Genomic DNA, 20,019 nt, shown 5'->3' with positions numbered 1-20,019 from the left:
GTTACAAATAAGGCAACATGACCGAAATGGTCAATTGACCCCTTAAGAATTTATTGTCCTTTATAGTCAATTTTCAACAATTTTCATAAATTTGTAAATTGTTATTAACATTTTCCACTGACGATACTAGGCCAAGGTCATTATAGATAGAGATAATTATAAGTAGCAAGACTGTTTAGTAAAGTAAGATGTACAAACACATCACCATCACCAAAACACAATTTTGTCATGAATCCATCTGCTTCCTTTGTTTAATATTTACATAGACCAAGGTGAGCGACACAGGCTCTTTAGAGCCTCTAGTTTAGCTCACCGGGCCCGAAGGGCCAAGTGAGCTTTTCTCATCACTTTGCGTCCGGCGTCCGTCGTCGTCCGTCGTCGTCGTCCGTCGTTGTTAACTTTTACAAAAATCTTTTCCTCTGAAATTACTTGGCCAAATTAAACCAAACTTGGCCACAATCATCATTGGGGTATTTAGTTTTAAGTGACCCGGCCAACTGACCAAGATGGCCGCCATGGCTAAAAATAGAACATTCGGGTTAGATGTAGATTTTGGCTTAAATCTGTGAAACCACAGCATTTAGAGCAAATCTGACATGGGGTAAAATTGTTAATCAGGTCAAGATCTATCTGCTCTGAAATTTTCAGATGAATCGGACAACCCGTTGTTGTGTTGCTGCCTCTAAGTTGGTAATTTTAAGGAAATTTTACCGTTTTTTGTTGTTATCTTGATTATTATTATAGATAGAGGTAACTGTGAACAGCTATAATGTTCATCAAAGTAAGATCTATAAATAAATCAGCATGATCAAAATGGTCAATCGACCCTTTAAGGAGTTATTGCCCTTTATAGTCAATTTTTTACAATTTTTCGTAAATTTTTGTAATCTTTTACAAAAATCTTCTCTGAAAATACTAAAGCAAATTTAACCAAACTTGTCGACAATCATTATTAGGGTATGTAGTTTAAACAATGTGTCCGTTGACCCGGCCAGCCAACCAAGATGGCCGCAATGGCTAAAAATAGAACATAGGGGTAAAATATAGATTTTGGCTTATAACTCTGAAACCAAAGCATTTAGATCAAATCTGACAGGGGTTTAATTGTTTATTAAGTCAAGATCTATCTGCCCTGAAATTTTCAGATGAATCGGACAATCCGTTGTTGGGTTGCTACCCCTTATTTGGTAATTTTCAGGAATTTTTGCCGTTTTTGGTTATTATCTTGAATATTATTATAGATAGAGATAAACTGTTAACAACAATAATGTTCAGCAAAGTAAGATCTACAGATAAGTCAAATGACCAGAAAAGATAAGTCAAATTACCAAAATGGTCACTTGACCCCTTCAGGAGTTATTGCCCTTTATAGTCAATTATACCAATTTTTCGTAAATATTTGTATTCTTTTACAAAAATCTTCTCCTCTGAAACTACTAAGACAAAATGTAACCAAACTTGTACACAATCATCATAAGAATATCTAGTTTAAAAAATGTGTCCGATGATCCTGCCCGCGAACCAAGATGGCAGACATGGCTAAAAATAGTACATAGGGTAAAATGCAGTTTTTGGTTTATACCTCTGAAACTAAAGCAAATCTGACTGGTGGCAAAAATGTTCATCAGACTTAGATACATCTGCCCTGAAATTTTCAGACAAATCCGACACCAGTTGTTGGGTTGCTGCCCCTGAGTTAGTAATTTTATGGAAATTTTGCAGTTTTTTGCTTTTATTTTAGATATTATTATAGTATCTAATGATATCTTATACTATATATTATGATTTTAACCTTATTTTACATGATTTCAAAAGCATCAGTAAATACAGAGCCTCTAGTTTTATTTACGATAAACTTTGCACGATTTTTATAATTTTCATAGCTGTTAGAGGTAAAATCATTTCGCAGCTATAACAAAATATTCATTTGCAGATATGTTTTTCATTGTGACAAATGGTTGGCAATGGACATGGATGATGGCTTGATTGACAGAATAATTCCAGTTATAGACAACAAAGAATGCGGATTTGAAACCGCCTTTTCTCAACAATCACGTGCAAATGTAACAGAAAATCATCTATGGTTATCATTAGCAATACGACCTCAGAAGAACTCGTTCAGTCGCGTGCAGAGGTTATCTGTTATTCTTATGCTCCTGTTTCTTACGATGATAACAAATGCAATGTTTTTCCAGTCAAGCGATGACGATACAGTCACCCCGGATACTGTTCAGATTGGTAGCATGAGACTATCTTTGAAAATTGTTTACGTGTCGTTCATTGGATGCGTGATCACAGTACCGCCAATTGTCTTGGTAACTTATTTGTTCCGAAATACCAGCGCTAAGGTAGTTACGAAGAAGAAAAACAAGAAGAATACTGATGCCAAGGAAGATAACGATAATGACGATGATGCTATTATGACCTTGACTACTAAAAAGAAGTTTCCTCATTGGGTTGTATATATCGCGTGGTTTGTTGTTGCGCTTGCTGTTATAGTGTCAGCGTTCTTTCTATTATTGTACAGCATGCAGTGGGGAAAAGTTAAAGCAGAAGAATGGCTGACTACATTCATTTTGTCATTTATAGAATCTATTTTACTGGTGGATCCATTTAAGGTATATGATATGAAAAATACATTTAATTTATCATTGGGTGGAGTAATCTGTTTGATGAGCATTAAACACTCCTGGTTTTTTTAAAGTTTGATTATATAAATCATTACAGAACAGAAAATCCCTTCTAAAAACTTACAATTTGAATCGCCACAGATATAAGCGACGTCCACTATGGTATAAGACAAAACAACACATGTATGTTAGCATTTGGAGTTTAAAGAACGGTTTTTTCTTTACTCTTTGCTGAAACAGCCCCTTTTTTTTGTTACGAAAATTTTGTTTTAAGTAAAGATTCAAAAGTATAAATATTTGTTTCCATAGGTTGCTGTCAATGCTTTCAGATATTGATAGTGTAACTGTTTAAAATTCAGTTCAAAACATAAGTCAAGCATTTCGAAAATTAAAAGATAGATTTCAGATTTCAAATTGGGTCTTTTATCAAATTGACTTCATTTTAGAATTGATTTTATTGCATTTTTTTCCAATATTTTCTTTTCTTGTTCGCAGGAAACATAATTCTATGTATTTCGGATGTTTTAATGATATTGTTAAAACTCATTGCTATTTCATAGATACAATAAGTTAATAATTTATGTATAAGATCTATTGGTGCATATATAGAATACAGATAAGAAGCGGCGGAAATGCATAAAATGACATAAATTACTAATGTCGTTACTATCAACTCATTGTTAATATTGATAGAAAAGGCGCATTTCTGTCCTAATTTCATGACAAACTTCAAATTTCAATAATTTGAAACACAATGATGTAGAAACATGAAAAGCTTTATGGTACAAAGCTTCATTTAATGTGGGGTAATCATATAATGAATCTTAAAAAAGCCTAAAAAATGTCAGATCTCAAATGAATAATAGTAATTTTCACCGGTTATTGATTTGTATATAAAAATTAAAAAGCTGTATTTTTGAAATATGCAAAAGATACAAAGTGGACTTTTAAAACGCATTAGTGGAAGGAAAACATATGTTTAAGGTCGAAATGGCACTTTCAACTAAACTTCAACCTATAATTAAAAACAGTCGTTGGATCTATTCAATGTAAATTTCAGGCATGCTTTCTATTAACGAGACTAGCAAGCACCAATATTTTAAGATATCGTTCAAGGCCTTGTGTAGCTACAAACTGTTTCAATTTATAAAGAAAATTAGATAACATTTTCTTCATTGTATAGTATAATTGCAAGTTTGACAGTTTAGTGTAAGGTGTAGTGTGTTATCTTTCCATTTTATTCACAAATTACATCTGATTTATATTTAAGGTTATCATTGTTGCTATAATCATTGCGTTTATCATGAAAAAACCGGTAGAAGACGAAAAACTTACGGTTAACCTGGAATCTGTGAAAAGACGGGCCAAAAGATATCAACCATCAGAAAATAAGCAATTTATAGGTAAAAACGTTTAGTCATGGCATTATACAGTCTTGAATCGAAAAGTGAGGTAATAATGTTTATATCCGACCATATTGTAAATGCTCGGATACAATAAACATCTTCTATATATATATTAAATAACATAAGAAGATGTGTGTCTGTCGACGAGACAACCCTCCAACAGAGACCAAATGGCGTAGACGTTAACAACTAAAGGTTACCGTACGGCTTTTTAAAATGGGCAACACAGATACCACATTGTATTCTATAGAACGATATACTATGAGATGTAAAACAATGCAAAATAGAAAACAGCATGATTTATGTATAAAATAATAAACAAAAAAGGAAAATGATAAACACAAACAAACGACCACCAAGTAAATTACAATAACTTATGTGTGCATGTCTTTACTTCATTCTAGAAGTGTTAACTTTGGTTTTGGTGATGCATACATCAGAAAGTGTCGGTTTAACGCTTGGTAGTATTGTTTTAAATTCAGTTGGTGAATATCTATTAATATCAATCCAATTAACGTATCATTAAAGCATACCTAAAAATTTCAGTACAAATTAAGATAAAAATAATAGACAATTACTTTTCTAATTAAAATTCAACAATGAAACAATGATGTTGCCCATTCAAATCATGACAAGTTAAAAGTGATCCATCGCAGTTTTAATAAACAGAATTAACAAATAACTGTTGGAAATATAAGTTTCCATTTTAACAAAGATTGAATGGAATTAAAACAAGCAACAGATTTTCACAAATTATGCACAGATAAAATTTAATGTATTATCTAGATCACTATTGTCACTGAAACTACAAGTTAGTCTCGAGGGAAACAACTCAATAAGGGGATTTCAATTTACATACTAAATTAAGCACTTTGCGAATTGTTTATTGGACGAATAATGTACCGCGTGGCATGTCCACCTATTCCTCATAAATTTAAATCTCGTCATTCTTTTAGCATTTAGACTAGAGGTAATGGCAAGGGGAGGACCACCTCCTGCAGAAGTAATGGCAAAAGAAAGAAAATTAATGATGAAACAAAAAGAGGCACAGCGAGCCTTCATGACGTTACTCCTACATATATTTTTCGTCTCTGTATTGTTCTGTATGAGCTACATAAATAGAGACCAGAGAGGATATCTGTATAAAGCTCATATCGACAGTCAGTTGTACGAGTCTAGTAAATCTCGATATGGATTCTCTAAGGTAAATATAGCTCTATGTAATTATACTGACGGACTATACATTTTGTTATTTATTGTAACTAAATCATGATTGATCCGTAAATAACTACTATTCATGCTTACCATACTTCTTTCTACTTAAAAAAATTCAATTTATGACTAACCTGAGGTTATTGAACATACTGGATTGTTGCAGTCTCTCGAATTTTTCAAATCGAAATTTGAAACCCATAAAGTATTTTTCAACTTCTTTTTTTCTTCGCAAAACAATTCTTTCAATACATACCCACATTCAAATCAGTTAAAAAATGTTGCATCTCCATACTGCGAGACAAGGCAACAAAAATCTAAATCAGCACATAAGAATAATTATTTTGACTCTTGTGGATAGCTGTAATATTGGTAATAATACCAGATCACCTTGTTAAATTGGTGTTCAAACACAAAACAAAAAGGAATTCAAATTTAAGGTGGTACCTAACACTACAGGGAGATAACTCTGTAAAATCAGCTAAATGTTTTGATTACGTTGTGTTGTTAAGGGAATATCAAGCTTCTCAATGATCAAAATAAGTGTTCATCAAACTGCTATATAACCAGTGTAATTTTTCTGATAAAACCGTTGGTTCAAATGTTGAAATTTATGTCAAAGGGTCAAAGTAAATACTTTGTTAAAATTTTAAGATACTTAAACGAGCCAAATTAATTTTAGTCAAAGTGTTAGGTACCACCTTAAGAACAAAAGTAATTTGGAATTATAATTGGTATATATTTGAGCCTGGAATATAAAACAATTGACACACAGGTTTCCAACTTTTTCGTGAAATTCTTCAGTGTGCTTTTATTATACTGAACAGATTACTGCTTTAAAAACATAAATCCATTCAAGAAGTTTCAATTTGTTTTCAGGCTCTGGTCAAAAACAAATGTGACTATATGGCATAGAAATAACAATTTGGTTTTATTGCAAGCAAAATTTCAAAACATATTTATAACATGGATAATTTTTGATAAACTTGAGTAGGCCTCAGTGATAGAGGAATTTATCATGATCAAATTAAATCATGGCGTTAGTCTATATAGAAATAAGTAAACTCACAAAAATACTGAACTTCTTGGAAAATTCAAAACGGAAATTCCCTAATCAAATGGCAAAATCAAATCATAAAACACATCAAGCTAACTGCAAAAGAACACTGAAGTTATAGAACAGTATTTATTTTGTGGACAAGGAAAAAGTTTCTATAACATTTTTATGCATTAGTTATGGATCAAAATATTTTTATAGGATCATTTTTTTTTTATTTAAGGTTTCATCAAGTGAAGCGTTCTTTAACTGGACAAAGGATACTTTAATCCCTTTGTATTATCCAACATCAGAGTATAATGGTGACGGTATCAGTGTTGTGGATAAGTTCTTTGTAGGCGACATGGCTAACCTCAGACTTGGTCTTGTTAGACTCAGACAGGTTAAAGTGAAAAAAGGTACTTAGCAGTTATTTTGGCCAGATTTTAGAATTCCTAGTGAATTGTGCATGCCTTATTTATGTTGTCATACTATCAAGTGTTTAAAAGCTATTGCAAAAAAAAACGAAAAAAGACCAAAAGGCAAACAAAGGTATACACAACGCGAACTAAAGACTAAGCAATGCAAGCCCAACCATAAGTTGAAGGTGATCTGGTGCGCTCCATATTTGGGAAGATATTCAATAAGGGTCAACCAATTCGTCATAGCGTCGGTACAACACCGAATAGATGATTTAAACTCCACCACTTGGGACTCTTGGTTTAATACCTTTCTAGAAAGTTTTTGAAAATCATATCATCTGAGGAAAATAAAATCTATATAAGGCGCTGTTGAAATGTTTGCTACATATAAATGGAAAATTCACAATTGTGAAGCTAAAATCATCACGATTATCGTAAAATTTTGTTCTCAATCGACCAATGTTATCAATTTCTAAACATAAGTCAAGATATGAGACTAAAATGTATCTGTTGTATCACTTATTGCAAGTTCGATGGGATAGATGCGATCAACATAGTCATTGATTTTATTTAGTTAGAGTACATAATTTAAAGAACGGATAGTGAATTTGCCTATAATGTTAGCTTTTGTTCATTCTTTATAAGAATCATACAGTAAATGAAGTCAGTCTCATTTAATAAGGAAAACAGTCCGCAAAAAGATAAGCACATTCGGTCCCATTGGGAGTGCCGATTGTTTGCTGAAAAACACGTCCTCTAAACGTAACAAATATGTCATCAATCAAGACAAAAAGAGATTTTTTTTTAAATCGGAGAGATATTCTATTAAGACTGATTAAATTGATAAGATAAAGTATTTGTATCTACGTTGGCACTTTTTTAATTTAAAAAAGTAGGACCAATGTTGTTTTTTTAATAAAAATCTTACAAAATTTGGTTCAAAATAAAAATTGATACAAATACAAAGTTTTCACATATTAGTAGATGTATTTAGTTCTAGGATTTTTTCATAACCACAAATACTTGAGTTTGAACCAACTGAAAGGCACAATAACATCAATAGATTGGGGGGATCAAAAAAGTCTTTAAATATAGAGACTAAATGCTAAAATTAACTCTGTATTCTATTTTAGCTGAATGTTTCACCAAAAAACTAGTTGCGGGGCATTATTGTGCAAAAAATTATAATGAAGAAAGAGAGGAAACTTCTAATTTGTGCGATGGATGTCGAACCCCTTTAACAACAGATGCATGGAAATATGTTTCTTCAGAGAAAATATGGGGAATCCCAATTATAGGCATTTATAATACATATGGCGGCGGTGGATATATCCAAAGTTTTAGCAACATTAAGGCAAATACTGAAAAGATACTAGACGAACTGTCAAATATGCAGTGGATAGATCGTCAGTCAAGGGCAGTTTTTGTTGAGTTTGCACTGTATAATGCAAACATTAACAATATATGTTACTCGATATTTTTGGCCGAATTTCCTGAAACAGGAGGTGCCTTTAATTGGGTTGATACACAGTGTTTTAGGCCAACATTGATCACAAGTGCCACAGGTGCTTTTAATTTATTACTCAGTATTTTCTTCCTCATCATGGTAATTGGTAGAACGGTTACAATGATTAAAGGCATAAGAAGAGAAAAATTGAAACATCTCATGAATTTTTGGAATATCTTAGATATGTTAATTGTGATTTTAAGTATAATCGGAGTAGGTCTCTGGGTGGCAAAATTTATATATACAAAGAAGGCATTGGGGTTGTATGCTGATAATAAGGATGTTTTTATAAATTTCCAACACATAGTTGTATGGGAATATGCATACAACGTTCTTTTGGGATTCTTGTGTTTCTTTTCAACAATACGTATTGCAAGTGCTCTGGGATATAATAAAAGAATAACTGAGATTGCGTATGTACTGAAATATGGCGCGTCAGAAATATCTGGTTTTGGTCTTCAATTTTTCATTATATTTTCTGCCTTTGTTATGTTTGGTTATTTGATATTTGGCATTGCTCTCCATGAATTTCGAAACCTATTTGTAAGTTTTGGAAGTCTTCTTAATACAATAATTGGACGAAATACACTAGGTAAAATGCAGCAGGCTGTTCCTATTTTTGCAGAGGTGTACTTCTTTATATATGTCTTTTTTGTGGTATTCACATTGCTGACGATGTTTGCCGCCATTCTTAATAACTCAATAATACATGTAAGAAGTAGCAACAAGAATACACAAGGAGAAGTTGGAATCACAGATATTCTAAAAGGCACATTTACAGATATGCTTGGTTTAATTGGAATTCATATAAAGAGAAAAGGAAAAAACAAATCCGGTATGTAACTTTATTGTTCTATTAGATATATGGATTAGATATAGTAGATGCGCACAGTATAACGGCTTATTCGTTTCTAGATTTTATGTTTCATGTTTTTAAATATTATGCATAAAGATTACGGGTAAAAGCTGACAACTGTTTAAATTCTTTATAATAAGAAGTTGACAGCGATTTTTTGTGTCTAATTGTTATTCCAAAAGTTATGAATGATTATGATTTTTATAAATATATACATTTCTGCACTGATTCAGACTTTAGTCTTCGATATATTTTTTTATTTGTCAATTCAATTTGATATTTAAATTATGTCTCACCATATGCATACAATTACAAATGATAATATTGTTTTTACATAAGCCAATCTGTAAAGATTTATGAGAGACGATTTTAACTGCAACAACAAGTATAAACATTTATTAATATTAAACATGCATGGTAAAACTATTTATTAATTATTTACAATATAAAACTTTTGGATGTCCTTTTCAGAATAAAGTTACAGGTTTTTTGCACATTATCTATTAATATCTTGATTCGAAAACGAAAAAAATACTATTTTCTGACAGTCTGTAAGACTACTAAAATGTTCATCAATTTTAAGAGATTCGGTAAAAAGAAAAAAAAGTTATTGGTGAGAACTCCAAGATCTGTGCAAAATTTTGTGTTTTTGTTGTTTTTGTGTGGTATGTGTGGTGTCCTATAGTTAACTTCTGTATCATGTGGTTTAGTGAAAAGGCTCTTTTTTTTTGACAATGATACCCCACACATGTGTATCGATCTGATGAGTTAGGCCCTATTCCTTATATTGTACTACTTAATCACTCTCACAGGCTAGGTGAGAAGGGGGTGGCGCTTATTATAGAAGACCGTACACGGAAATATAGTTAATTCTATGTCATTTGGTCCTTGGTGTCTAGCTGACTTAATAAAATAGTCCGTTTCTATGTATTTTTACGTTTGTTTTTATTGCAGTTATCAAATAGTCTGTTTCTTTGTATGTTGGCGTTTTCTTTTGTTGCAGTTATCAAAGATTTCGTTTCTACGTATATTGGCGTTAGTTTAAAACCGGGATTCATTTTTACCTAATCGTTTTATGACTATTGAAAAGCGGTAAACTATTGTTGCCTTTGTCTATAATCCCATATTAAAACTCATATGTTTCTTTAAATTCTATCTGTTGTAAAGACATCTGAAATCCTTGATTTCCCTTAATGTAAAACTGCGTTGTTTTGGGGACAGTTTTTTAAAGGATACACCAATAGTAACATTCGCATTGAAGGGTTGATAGTCAGAACAATCTGATACCAGAGGGACAGTCAAACTCACAAATTGATAACAAACCGACAACGCCTGGCCAAAAATGAAAGAAGACAAAGAGACAAACAATAGAACACATAACACAAAATAGACTATTTACCGGATTTGTTGTAACATAAGCAACACGACGGGTGCCACATGTTGAGCAGGATATGCTTACCATTCCAGAGCACCTGAGATTACCCATAGTTTTTGGTGGGGTTCGTGTTGCTTATTCTTTAGTTTTCTATGTTGTGTCATGTGTTCTATTGTTTGTCTGTTTTTCTGTTTGTCTTCTTTCATTTTTTGGCCATGCGTTGTCAATTCATAATTCATAATTTGTTTTCGATTTGTGAGTTTGACTGTCCCTCTGGTAACTTTTGTAGATAACATTCGTGTTGCTAATATGTAGATCATTGATGTTTATTTAGTATCCAGCAGGAAGTTTTGGTTAGTTCTAGAATCACTTTTACACAAAAACAACGTTTTCTGCTTTCGTACATTATTTTTTGTAGTCTGAATGAAAAAAAAAAAAGTGTCATCTCATGTCTATTATTTTGAGTAGAATTACACTTTATTTGCCTCATTTTACAATTTTATGCAATGAGAAGGATGCATTGACAAGATTTTCAAATGAAATTGCATGAAATACAAACGACTATTATTGATGTAAAGTAACCATAATATTTGGCTTCATTAGGGTACAACTATAAAGGGGATAGCCATGGCCCAGTTAGTTCAGCAAAAGTTGTTAACTTAGTCAGAGAAACATTTGCTGAGGCATTTCAAGAAGATACTTTGGTATGTTGAATTTTAAGTTATTAAGGTTACATAAGTGAACTGTACTATTTTGGATATCTGCAAAATTTTCAGTTATATACCTTAATACATTACTATCTTTCAATACTGCTCATAGGTTAATGTAACGTTAAATTCGGTTTGATGAAAAAAATCATATTATGATTATTTACCGTCGTTTCGCATATTATAGTGTGTACGTTAGAAACATTGTTAACACAAATGTCATCGTTAACGAAAGTATTTGACTTAAAATGTATAAGGAATGATAAGGCACAACGTTTTAAAAGTAGTTATCTCCCTTTTGACCTGACAACTTACAATTGAAAACAAAACCAAATTCAACATATATTCCTGTGCTGAGTAAAATTAAATTTACATAAAACTAAGGTACAGTATAATGTATTATTTTCGTCTATCTAGTAGTAGATAATAAACACGTTTATATATTTGCACATATACTGTTTGAAATATATACGAAATACACTCACAAACGTTGTTGTAAGAATATGTAGAATATAAGTGCAAATACTAGTGGTTGCTGTTTCAGATTTGATAAGGTTAAAACGTTTTGTATCAAAAGATTAAAATACTTATCGTTCTCAAAAGGTCTATGCTAAATGGAAAAATAACTTAATATTCTAAGAACAGTTGATGGCCTATGTCTCAGATTTTGCTAATTTTTGCATACAACCTTGGCTCGTTAAACTATAAAAAAGAAAATTATAAAACGGAAAAATATATGTATAGATAATATTTATTGTTTTTTAATAGTGAAACATGTTTTACTTTTTATGATGTTTTTTTAGGAAATCTACGAAAAACTTTTATCTTTTAAAAAAGTAACAATATAATCTTCTTTTTGAATCCAGAATTTTCTAATATGATTCTCCTAAAGCATCTTGAATTGAAATAATACAAATCTACATATATCATTTCATTTGTAGCATTATGTTTTAAAACACTTCTAATCTCGGTACCAGAACTATTAAAACCAAACGCATTTGACTGTCCCTCTGGTATCTTTTGTCCCTCCTTTACTTTGACCTGGTTTTTATCTTAACTGTAATGTACTTATTTAATTTTCACCACTCTTTCCCCATTGTCGGTAATATGGATCAATATATTAATAAAGTTAAACCAGACAAAATTAATGTGTGAGCATAACCCAAACGACCCAATTTTTAGCAAATAATATTCATATTCTAACTGTACTGACTTAATCCAGTCACATCACATCTATAGTTCTTTAGTTCTCATTGTTTATTCAAACATCAAATTTTGTTTGATTAACATTTTGGCTTTCACATCTTTATTTTCTTGCAGAAGAACCTTAAAATTCAACTTACGGGTTACATTGTGTACACAAGTGGGACATAACTTACTTACCTTTTGGTCCAATAAATTCACCCGAGGACTTTTTAGTGTGTTTCTTTGCAGTATTTAATGCGCTGTTGTTTTATTTTTTTGTTGTTTTTTTTTTAATTTCTTTTGGCAATTGTAATCGTTTGCATCTATGTTACTTGGAATTGTGCTTTATTTACCCCTTAGTATTCTATTTCCAATTTATAAGAAACAAAAATATGTGTCCAAATCTCACTGCTCCCCGTTCAAAATTTTCTATGTTCATCTTCCATGTTTTATGTTCATCTTCCATGAACCGTGATATCGGTGTTAAATCGTTATTGTCATATTATCATAGTTTTGCATATAAAAGAGTGCGAAAGATACCAGAGGAACATTTACACTCATTGATCGAATCAATAAACTGAAAACGTCATGGCTAAAAAACAAAACAACAAACAGACAAATAAAAGTACACAAGACACAATATAGAAAACTAAAGACTAAGCATTACGAACCCCACAAAGAACAGGGGGTGATTCAGGTGCTCCGGAAGGGTAAGCATATCCTATTCTACATGTGGCAACCGTCGTGTTGCTCATGTTATTACAAAACCAGTAAATAGTCTAATGCAGTGGGTCACATTCTTGAGAAGGGAACCGGATTGTAGTAACGGTATAAGGAACATATTCGATATCATCTGTGAAACGATATTTCAAAACGGTCAACCAACTCGTGATGGCATAAGAAAAAAATTACGGAGGGATGATATAATTACATATCATAATCGTCATTTATAATTCGTTTCAAATTGGTGTGCTCACGCCTTTGTGGTCAGCTTCTAATACCTACACCAAATAATTTAACCCGATGATGGAAAGATTAAGTAAGAAAAAGGACTAGACGACTAACAGACAGATGGACTGACAATTTCCTTTCGCAGTGATATGACAAATTATTGCTAGAAACTAAGGAAACACGTGCCCGTTGTCCGTGAAATTAACAACGTCGTCATAGGTAAAATAGTGAAAACCAGATTATCATTGGTCAGCTCAACGCGATTGCTTTTCTGACTTTCGCCGTCCCGGCTCAAGCGAGTAAATCAATCTCGTTGAGATAACCAACGATAATCTATAAATATCATAGACAGGTCATAAATGTGTTACTCAAAGCCATACAGATCAAGGTCATCATATACTTATTTTTCTATTATTTTAATTGAAAAAAGGAGTTAATAAACTTTTTTTTGATAAGAAGACATCTTCAAACATACTTGTTTTATGTTACTTGAGTAGGAAATGAAAAGTTTATAACATTTTCGGAAGAAAGAAATCTCCAACGACGCTCAGATGCCAACAATTACTTTACAAAGGGCTATCACTACCGAAAATAAATTTAACCAGACCTGTAAAGAAATAGACGAATCAGTAAATTAAATAACATTGAATAAGAGCACATGCGGCAACATACCAAAAAAAAATCGTTATGACTTAATCAAAAAACTGAATGGATGGAGAAGGTTTTTTTATGTGTCTTCATTTTTTTTCAGGTAAATCAACAAAAAGAAAAAGGAAAGTTAAAACATCTAAACGACTTCGTCATTCAAAAGTCAACCATGAATGAATATGATCGAAACATCTGTACACCTAGACAAGTACAAATGGATTTTTACAGATAGTATGTTCGAAACTAAACGGATCAGTATTGTCAATAATTGTAGATTACATTTATAGTTTTATTATGATACAGAGTGTATACTTTTAATCTACTGTTTATAATGTTGTAAAACCTTTTAATTTTTCATGCCTGTGCATTTGATTGTTTTTTTTTTTTTTTTGTGTGTGTGTCTTCATCACTGAAATCAATTCTGAACATATTTATGTTTCCTTGACTTCAATACCTTTTTGCAATCATATCACATCTCCTTTGTAATAAATGTCTATGTCCACATTTTTTTTATCATTCGGCTTCAGAAGGGTAAACAGTTTTTGAACTAATGAACCTGGTGATATTATTGTATAGTGGTAATCTGAGGCGTGGGGTATGTAAGCATAATCACCAAGATTTTCATAAATGTTCAATTCAATATTTATTTATTTACTCCTCGATATTATTTTCTACATATTTTCGCTAAGAAAGATCGAAATTAAAGACTTTCTTTTATGTACAACACAAAGTTTTGTAATACGCAAGTTTAGTATAATTTTTCAAATAAATTTGCACTATTGTATTTTTAAGTTTATGAACGAATTTTGTACTTTTTGATAATGTTTGAAACGCATATTTTTTATTCTTTGTTCAATGTTTTGAGGATTTTCAGAAATAAAAGACCTGTTCAGTTATCTAACCTTAGCCTTTAATAGTACATTAATTTTTAAAATCCACCAAATAAGGTTTTTGAAAAAATGTGTCAACCAGAATGGGATATTATTTTTGATGTTTTGCTGATGTAAAGTCAGGTATTTTGTCTTTTAAATTAAGTACAAATGTGGCTTAGAATCAGGCAGTGGTGAAAACAATACACAAACAACCCACTCAAGTGTACATTAATTTATGTTCAAAATGTAAAATGGTGCACGAATATAACATTGGTTTCCTTTTCTTGTTATGATAATTCAAGATATAATTTAGTTGAAATGCACTAGAAGTTTGCTAAAATTCTAATAAAAAAATAATTAGAGATCTATCGTCTTTACAGACACGTAGAAACAAAAGACTCATCATTTCCTAATCAGACAGAGGGTAACTTCAAAATAGGATTAGACCATGTATTGGCATTTTTCTAAACTACCGGATTCTTACAAAGACTGGCACTTAAATATGACTTAATAATCCTTTCCTTTAACCTTCCATCTGTGTGTCACCTAACTACGTCGATAACAAAAGTAAATCGACTGACATATAAAATCCTCTAGTATCGTATATAGATATAGGAAGATGAGGTATGAGTGCCAATGAGACAACTCTCCATTCAAATAACAACTGTCTATTATGTAATTGTGTATGATTGAAAGAAAGCAATGAATTACTAACAGTAGTTTCTGGGGTAGCTAAAATGAAATACCGTGTATGTTGTTCCTACCGCATTTAATTTTATGACTTGCACGGGATTAATAACTGCAGCATATTTTAATTTCAAGGTATTTATTTATCAATCTTGAACTTAACTCGGATTACAAGACGAAATGGTTATCTAAACGAAATACCCTAGTACTTGACATAATTAGTAATATTAGTATGTCATTTCAATTTCAATATGTATTATTAAATGATAGCTTACTAACTGCATGTCATTAAACGTTTTTGAAGGTCGTTCTTGTAAGTGAGATATCCATGTTTTATTTGTATTTTTGCACTTTATTTATATGACGATTGCTTTTTTAGCATAAACTTGTTTTAATAAAGAAATATGTGCTGTAAACGTTCAATTTTGTAACACTCTTTATAAACCAAAATGGATCATAAAACTAATTTTGTTGACTGTCAAGTTATCAATTTTATCAACATTGATCCATGAATGTAAACAGAGTGATTCTAAAATCAATATTGCCGAAAGAAAAGAAAAAGAACACTTTTTTTAATGAGTAAGAAATTTCAAAATCTATCATACATGTATCTTAGATATAGTACACCTTGTAGTATTGGCAGCTGTATACAAAAATTAAGAGCCTAGAACCTTTGATATTGTCTTAATAAAATGAACTGATCTGCTCAAGTATGAAGGATAACAATTGAAAGTTCGATGATTTTTTTAAAGGCCTAAAAAAACAAATAATCTTAAGAACTATTATCTTTCTTCTTTTTTTACAATTGATCCTTGAATTTCGCTTATATGATGACTTTCCAATCGGCTTAAAACTTACATATACGAGTGTTTCTGATTTTGGTGATGATATCAGATTATTACATGTCATTTTTCATATCGCATGTATTATCAGCCCTAGGTTCAATATCAGCCCAAGAGCCGCATGGCTCGAGGGCTGATATTGACCGAGGGCTGATAATACATGCGATATGAAAAATGACATGTTATGATCTTTTTATCATATGCTTCAACAATGGAGGAAAATAACAGATCATATATTGATCCTTTTACGTGGTTCCCAAATAGAAGTTCAAAGATTGAAAAGTTCACGGACGTCGGACCCAAATTCAGTACATTCGATATCAAATCTTTCTACCATATGCCTCAACAGAGGAGAAAACATTTTAAATATGGACGACTCGACAAACCCCTCAAAAAAAACCAACAATATACATAGTGAACACTGTTTGGAAAAGTCAACCTTTTCAAAGTAACTTTCTAAATTATGTTTAAAACTTATAAAGAATGCATTTATTTAATAATTTGTTTGTTTGTTTTTTTTTATTTTTATTTTTTTTTTTTGTTATTATTTTACACAATATACTTTTCAGTATCTAAATAATTGTTTTGTACACTATTTCGTACTGTTTTTCACTGAAAACGTAGCATTGAGGTGTATTTTCCGGAATTTCCCGAGTATCACCGGAATGCCATGTGATAACGTTACGGAAAGGCATGTGATAACAATCGAAGCATGTGATAAACTTTTCATATCAGCCCGCTAAGCACCAATTCGAAAAATATGGAATTTACGTTAATTTAATGCTATTATCATACAGTAAAAATCATATGTTATTTAGTCTAAGTATATGATAATAATAAATATTGACTGTTGTGCTCCTTTTTGTTAATTTTGTTTTCTGTGTAGTGGTTTGTGAACTAATGTCTTTGAACAACCTCTGATGGGGTTTTCTGCTACAAGGCATTTGATGACCTCGTCAGACATGGAAACTAGTATTGTCGGAACTTTAGATATTCATTGTTCGTCGAATATGTTATCGATTTTGCTATAACTTTTGATTCGAACGCAATTGATTTCTGTAGAATAAAAGCTTCAGGTGCACTAAATAGTAAGCCTGGTATCTTCTTTAATGAGTGTAACATATCATGGAGACTATGCAAAACAATTTAAAATTGGAGTTGGAACTGCTAGTTTTTACGGAGGACCCGAATTCATGTGTCGAACTTTTTTGTTTTTGTTTAATGTGTTTAGGTTGTTGTTGTCTGTCGTATTGTCATATCATACCTTAATCCAGGGGTGTAACTATATTGGAATCATCATATCTGTCTGTTCGTACAACAAATAATTTCGTCAAACTTTTCCCAGAAACTAATTAACACATATACTTCATATTTGGTAAGAGGCTTGGCAGTGATTATTTGTAAGATACCTTTCTAATCTGTTAGTTTCATACTTTTTGTTTGCCGTTACGTAATATTTTTCAATATTCTGAATAAAATTCTTCATTACACAATCTCCAATACTTTACAGCTGCATTCCAACAACAATCAGTTTTGACGTGTGTGCGATATTGAATAGTCAGAAGACTACCTCCTGTTTTGCGATACTTTAGACCACAACCGGGGATAGTCCAAATAGTGATCTATACATGTAGCTGCTTATATCGTTTGAATGCAATGATCTTGTGTTTATCTTCGACGGATGATTTTTTCACTCCTCCGTCGGTATCTGCCACCTCTTTTGTATCTTCTTTTTACAAGCTTGCTATGTATTCTAATTGAAACGTTGAAAAAAATCATCTCTCTATAAAAAATATTGAAATCTTTATTATTGATTAAATTTGTAAATTTGAAGTCAAAGCAGGAGGAAATACATGACAATGCCCTTTTTTATGTTTAGATAGTTAAAGAATAATATAGCCCTCCAAGTAGATTTATCTGAACATTTAGATTGTTTAGATAGATATAAGAAGATGTGGTATAAGTGCAAATGACACAACTCTCCATCCAAGTCACAAATTGAAAAAGTTAACCATTAAATGTCAAAATACGGTCTTTAACACTGAGCTTTGACTCCCACCGAATAGCAAGTTATAAAAGGCCCAAAAGGTACTTGTTCGAAAGAATTCAAACAAGATTGTTTTATATGCCATTTTTCTGTTTGACTCCGTATTTTCACATCCGTACTGTCCATAGATCCAGACATTATTGTAGGTTTTTTTTCACATTATTGTTTATTGAAGAGGGGCGAAGGAGACCAAAGGGACATTATATGTGTATTTTTGCAATATGAGAAGTTCCAGTTGTCTTTTTGACACCGAAATCGTTATTTTCCGAGCATATCGTTGGTTTTACCATTATTAATTTCATTTCATTTAAAAAAAATACTATTAGTGTTAGTCTATCTTATAAAGGAAAGATAAGTTTGAAATGATTCTCATCTTCAATTTGATGCGTTTTCGTTTTTCGCTGTTCACATACCCTAAATTTTGTCCAGAAAATGCAAGTAATGGTAGCAAACAAAAATGGGAGAAGCGTAGGATCTCTTAAATGAGCGCAAATGGGTGCGTCCTAGGGTTCAGCATCTCCTGCGTCGTATGCATCCGCGCCTCGTGAATCCTTCTCCAGTTAAAATTACACCATCTGGAGTAGAACACAATCTGTAGAAGAAGACAATCGGTAAATTTACATATAATGGCAACAAAGAGCTGAATACACGAGTTCATGTCGCTAGTGAGAACAAACAGACAAATTGGATCGCTTCAATCAATCATCTAAAAGCAGAATCGTCTTCTAATCTTAATCGTGCCATTGCCTCATCAAAAATGATTCATTTATTAACGATGTTGATGATTAGAAAAAAAGTAAAATCATAAAAATGCTGAACTCCGAGGAAAATTCAAAACGGAAAGTCAAATGGCAAAATCAAATGATAAAACACTTTAAACGAATGGACAACAACTGTCATATTCCTGACTTGGTACAGTCGTTTTTAAATGTATAAAATGGTCATGTTTTTCTCTGACTGTTTATGACGTCTTTACGCTAAATCCATTGGATGTTGGATGTGTACGGATTGATAATTTAGTCTTAGATGCATAAATGTTTTATTAGTTGTTCGTGGCTTTGAACTATCTGTCAGTTAACTGCAAGTACGCTTAGATCTGTACCTAGTGTCTTTTTGTTGTTGGGATGTATAAGTACCCGCCCACGGCCACTCGTATTTTTGTCCATCTGATGAGTTCAGCCTTTTTCAACTGATGTTTATAGTTTGTCCTTATGCTGTACTGTTTCTCCACTGTCCAAGGTTAGGGGGAGGTTTGGGTGCCACATTATGTATGTATGTGCCTGTCCCAAGTCAGGAGCCTGTAATTCAGTGGTTGTCGTTTGTTTATGTGTTACATATTTTTTTTTTCGTTCATTTTTTGTACATAAATAAGGCCGTTAGTTTTCTCGTTTGAATTACTTTACATTGTCATTTGGGGGTCTGTTATAGCTTACTATGCAGTGTGGGCTTTGTTCATTGTTGAAGGCTGTATGGTGACCTATAATTGTTAATTTCTGTGCAATTTTGGTCTCTTGTGGAGAGTTGTATCATTGGCAATCATACCACAAGTTCTTTTTTTTTATATATATTTATAGCGCTAAACCTCTCACTTGTATGACAGTCGCATCGAATTCCATCATATTTACTATGCGTTATC

The 20,019-nt window shown here is 31.9% G+C and overlaps 1 protein-coding gene across 2 annotated transcripts in view; it reads left to right on the top strand.

Moving 5' to 3' along the window:
- LOC143045620 (uncharacterized) overlaps positions 1-17,191 on the top strand; it is a 104,877-nt gene extending 87,686 nt beyond the window's left edge. Inside the window, exons 21-27 of one of the 2 annotated variants that reach the window (XM_076218240.1) lie at positions 1,934-2,618; positions 3,901-4,033; positions 4,993-5,240; positions 6,529-6,703; positions 7,840-9,048; positions 11,048-11,148; positions 14,039-17,191. In XM_076218240.1, coding sequence (XP_076074355.1) covers positions 1,934-2,618; positions 3,901-4,033; positions 4,993-5,240; positions 6,529-6,703; positions 7,840-9,048; positions 11,048-11,148; positions 14,039-14,167 — 2,680 coding nt within the window. In that variant the 3' untranslated portion in view covers positions 14,168-17,191. The remainder of the gene's footprint in view (positions 1-1,933; positions 2,619-3,900; positions 4,034-4,992; positions 5,241-6,528; positions 6,704-7,839; positions 9,049-11,047; positions 11,149-14,038) is intronic. The other variant, XM_076218241.1, reaches the window with a different exon arrangement.
- Positions 17,192-20,019: the final 2,828 nt, after the last annotated feature.

This window comes from Mytilus galloprovincialis, chromosome 9 (assembly GCF_965363235.1).
Source record: "Mytilus galloprovincialis chromosome 9, xbMytGall1.hap1.1, whole genome shotgun sequence".
Taxonomy (NCBI): Eukaryota; Metazoa; Mollusca; class Bivalvia; order Mytilida; family Mytilidae; genus Mytilus; species Mytilus galloprovincialis.
The sequence above is the reverse complement of the archived record's forward strand: the minus strand, read 5'-3'. Positions and strand labels throughout refer to the sequence as shown.